Source organism: Lolium rigidum, chromosome 1 (genome assembly GCF_022539505.1).
Source record: "Lolium rigidum isolate FL_2022 chromosome 1, APGP_CSIRO_Lrig_0.1, whole genome shotgun sequence".
Taxonomy (NCBI): domain Eukaryota; kingdom Viridiplantae; phylum Streptophyta; class Magnoliopsida; order Poales; family Poaceae; genus Lolium; species Lolium rigidum.
In genome coordinates this window covers 324489638-324491524 of record NC_061508.1, presented here as the reverse complement: position 1 = coordinate 324491524, position 1887 = coordinate 324489638, and the positions used below count along the sequence as shown (strand labels likewise).

The 1887-nt window shown below is 49.0% G+C and overlaps 1 protein-coding gene across 1 annotated transcript; it reads right to left on the bottom strand.

Moving 5' to 3' along the window:
• Positions 1-810: 810 nt before the first annotated feature.
• LOC124662662 (cell number regulator 2-like) lies at positions 811-1399 on the bottom strand. The gene is made up of 2 exons (XM_047200471.1): positions 991-1399; positions 811-908 (listed from the first exon to the last, which is right to left on the bottom strand). The coding sequence occupies exons 1-2, from the start codon at positions 1397-1399 to the stop codon at positions 811-813; spliced, it is 507 nt and encodes a 168-aa protein (XP_047056427.1).
• Positions 1400-1887: the final 488 nt, after the last annotated feature.

The window sequence follows — 1887 nt, the reverse complement described above, 5'->3', positions numbered from 1 at the left end:
GCACCTCGATCTCACGTGTGAGTGTGGTTCGGTCATGGTCCAGGTCTGTATTTTGCTTGCTCATCATCTATGCAAGAAGATCAGCAAAACCGGGCATTTGAATGTGTTGGCAAAGTTCAGGGCCTATTTTGTACCATAGGAAACATTTATAACGACAAGTGAACATTGGTGAATGTTTAAGGATGAAAAATGGACTTTCTTCTTCCAAAATTAATCAACTCCCCTTGCATATCCATGAGATGGAGGAAGCTTTGCGATTTAATTTACATTAGCAAAGACTATATGAATGTATGAATCCGGTACGTATGTAGCTATATATGAAAGCAAGGCAGCTAGCACCGAGTGTTGAATGATCGATGATCGATCAGCGGGTCATCCCATCTGCGAGTACTTTGCATTTCCTCCCTCTAAAACTATGAAAACAACATACGCTCCACAAGTCATCCATGTTCATCGTGTGAGAAAACCCAACCCTAGGTTCGGTCATGGTCCAGGTCTGTATTTTGCTCATCTATGCAAGAAAATCAGCAAAACCGGGCGTTTGAATGTGTTGGCAAAGTTCAGGGTCTATTTTGTACCATAGGAAACATTTATAACGACAAGTGAACAATGGTGAAAGTTTAAGGATGAAAAATGGACTTTCTTCTTCCAAAATTGATCAACTCTCCTTGCATCCATGAGATGGAGGAAGCTTTGCGATTTAATTTACATTAGCAAAGACTATATGAATGTATGAATCCAACAGGTACGTATGTAGCTATATATGAAAGCAAGGCAGCTAGCACCGAGTGTTGAGTGATGGATGATCGATCAGCGGGTCATCCCATCTGCGTGCATGGCGGGCGGCGAGGTCGCAGCGGTGCCGCCGCGGCCCTGCTGCTGCTGGAGCTCCATGTTGGCGTGCCATCCTGTAAGAAAACCACTTAGAACGAACATGCATGTGTCCTAGTCCATGCATGTAAATGAAAGGAAGGTAATTAATTAACGAACCGATGTCCATGACGAAGCCTCGGTTCCTGAGCTCGCGGTACTCCTGGCAGATGGCGCATGGCTCGCAGAGGCAGTGGACGCAGCAGTCCGGGAAGGGGGTCTCCTGGAGGCCGTACTGCGCGCGCATCTTGGTGCGGTAGAAGCAGGAGTAGATCCACTGGAACTCCCAGCCCGTGAGGATCCCGATCCCCATGTACAGCGCCCCGCTCGCGCCGCTGGACGTCGACCCGCGGTCCACGATCTCCGCCAGCTGACCGAAGGTGATGCACGGGCACAGGCACGTCAGCCAGCAGCTCGCCGGGTCCTGCGTGCAGTCGAACAGCCCCGTCGACCAGGGGTTCACCTGCGGCGGCCCTTGAGGGTGGGACGGCGCCGCCGCCGGTGTTGGCTTCCCCTCGGCAGCGTCCATGGCTGCTAGAGGAACCGATTGGGCACGCAGATTAAGCGTGTGGCCGTGTGGGTGGCCTGCCCTCAAGGGGAGCTAGCTACCTCTGGAAGGGCGTCAAGAATGGCTGCATCGGCACAGGTGAGTACGTAGGCATGCATATGCACCCTAATTAAACAATTCTAATCCTATCGTTAATTAGTCTGTACTATTATTAGCTGAACTTGTTAAATTAAGTGCACGTGTTTCTTTTCTCCTATTGTTTAGCGATAAGGCCAATGAGAAATAATTTAGACAACTCTTTTTTACTACTTTCATATTGAGATACACCTTGTATTGGACTGACTCCAAGTCGTTCGAGGTAATATACAAACGGTGGGGATTCCCCCCCCCCCCCCGTCACACTCGAAAAAAAATATTGACAAATATTGCAGCAGGGTGGAATGGCGACCCTAGCCAGCCAGCGGTTAGTTCCGGACCAAACAAAAATTCCTTTCTAGTTTATTTTTTAA

What these genes read in the sequence shown, in the direction of transcription:
- LOC124662662 (XM_047200471.1), bottom strand. Translation starts at nt 1,399, where the DNA reads ATGGACGCTGCCGAGGGGAAGCCAACACCGGCGGCGGCGCCGTCCCAC. An exon ending in AGGCTTCGTCATGGACATCG is followed by an intron (nt 909 to 990) that starts GTTCGTTAATTA and finishes GTTTTCTTACAG; the next exon opens with GATGGCACGCCAACATGGAG.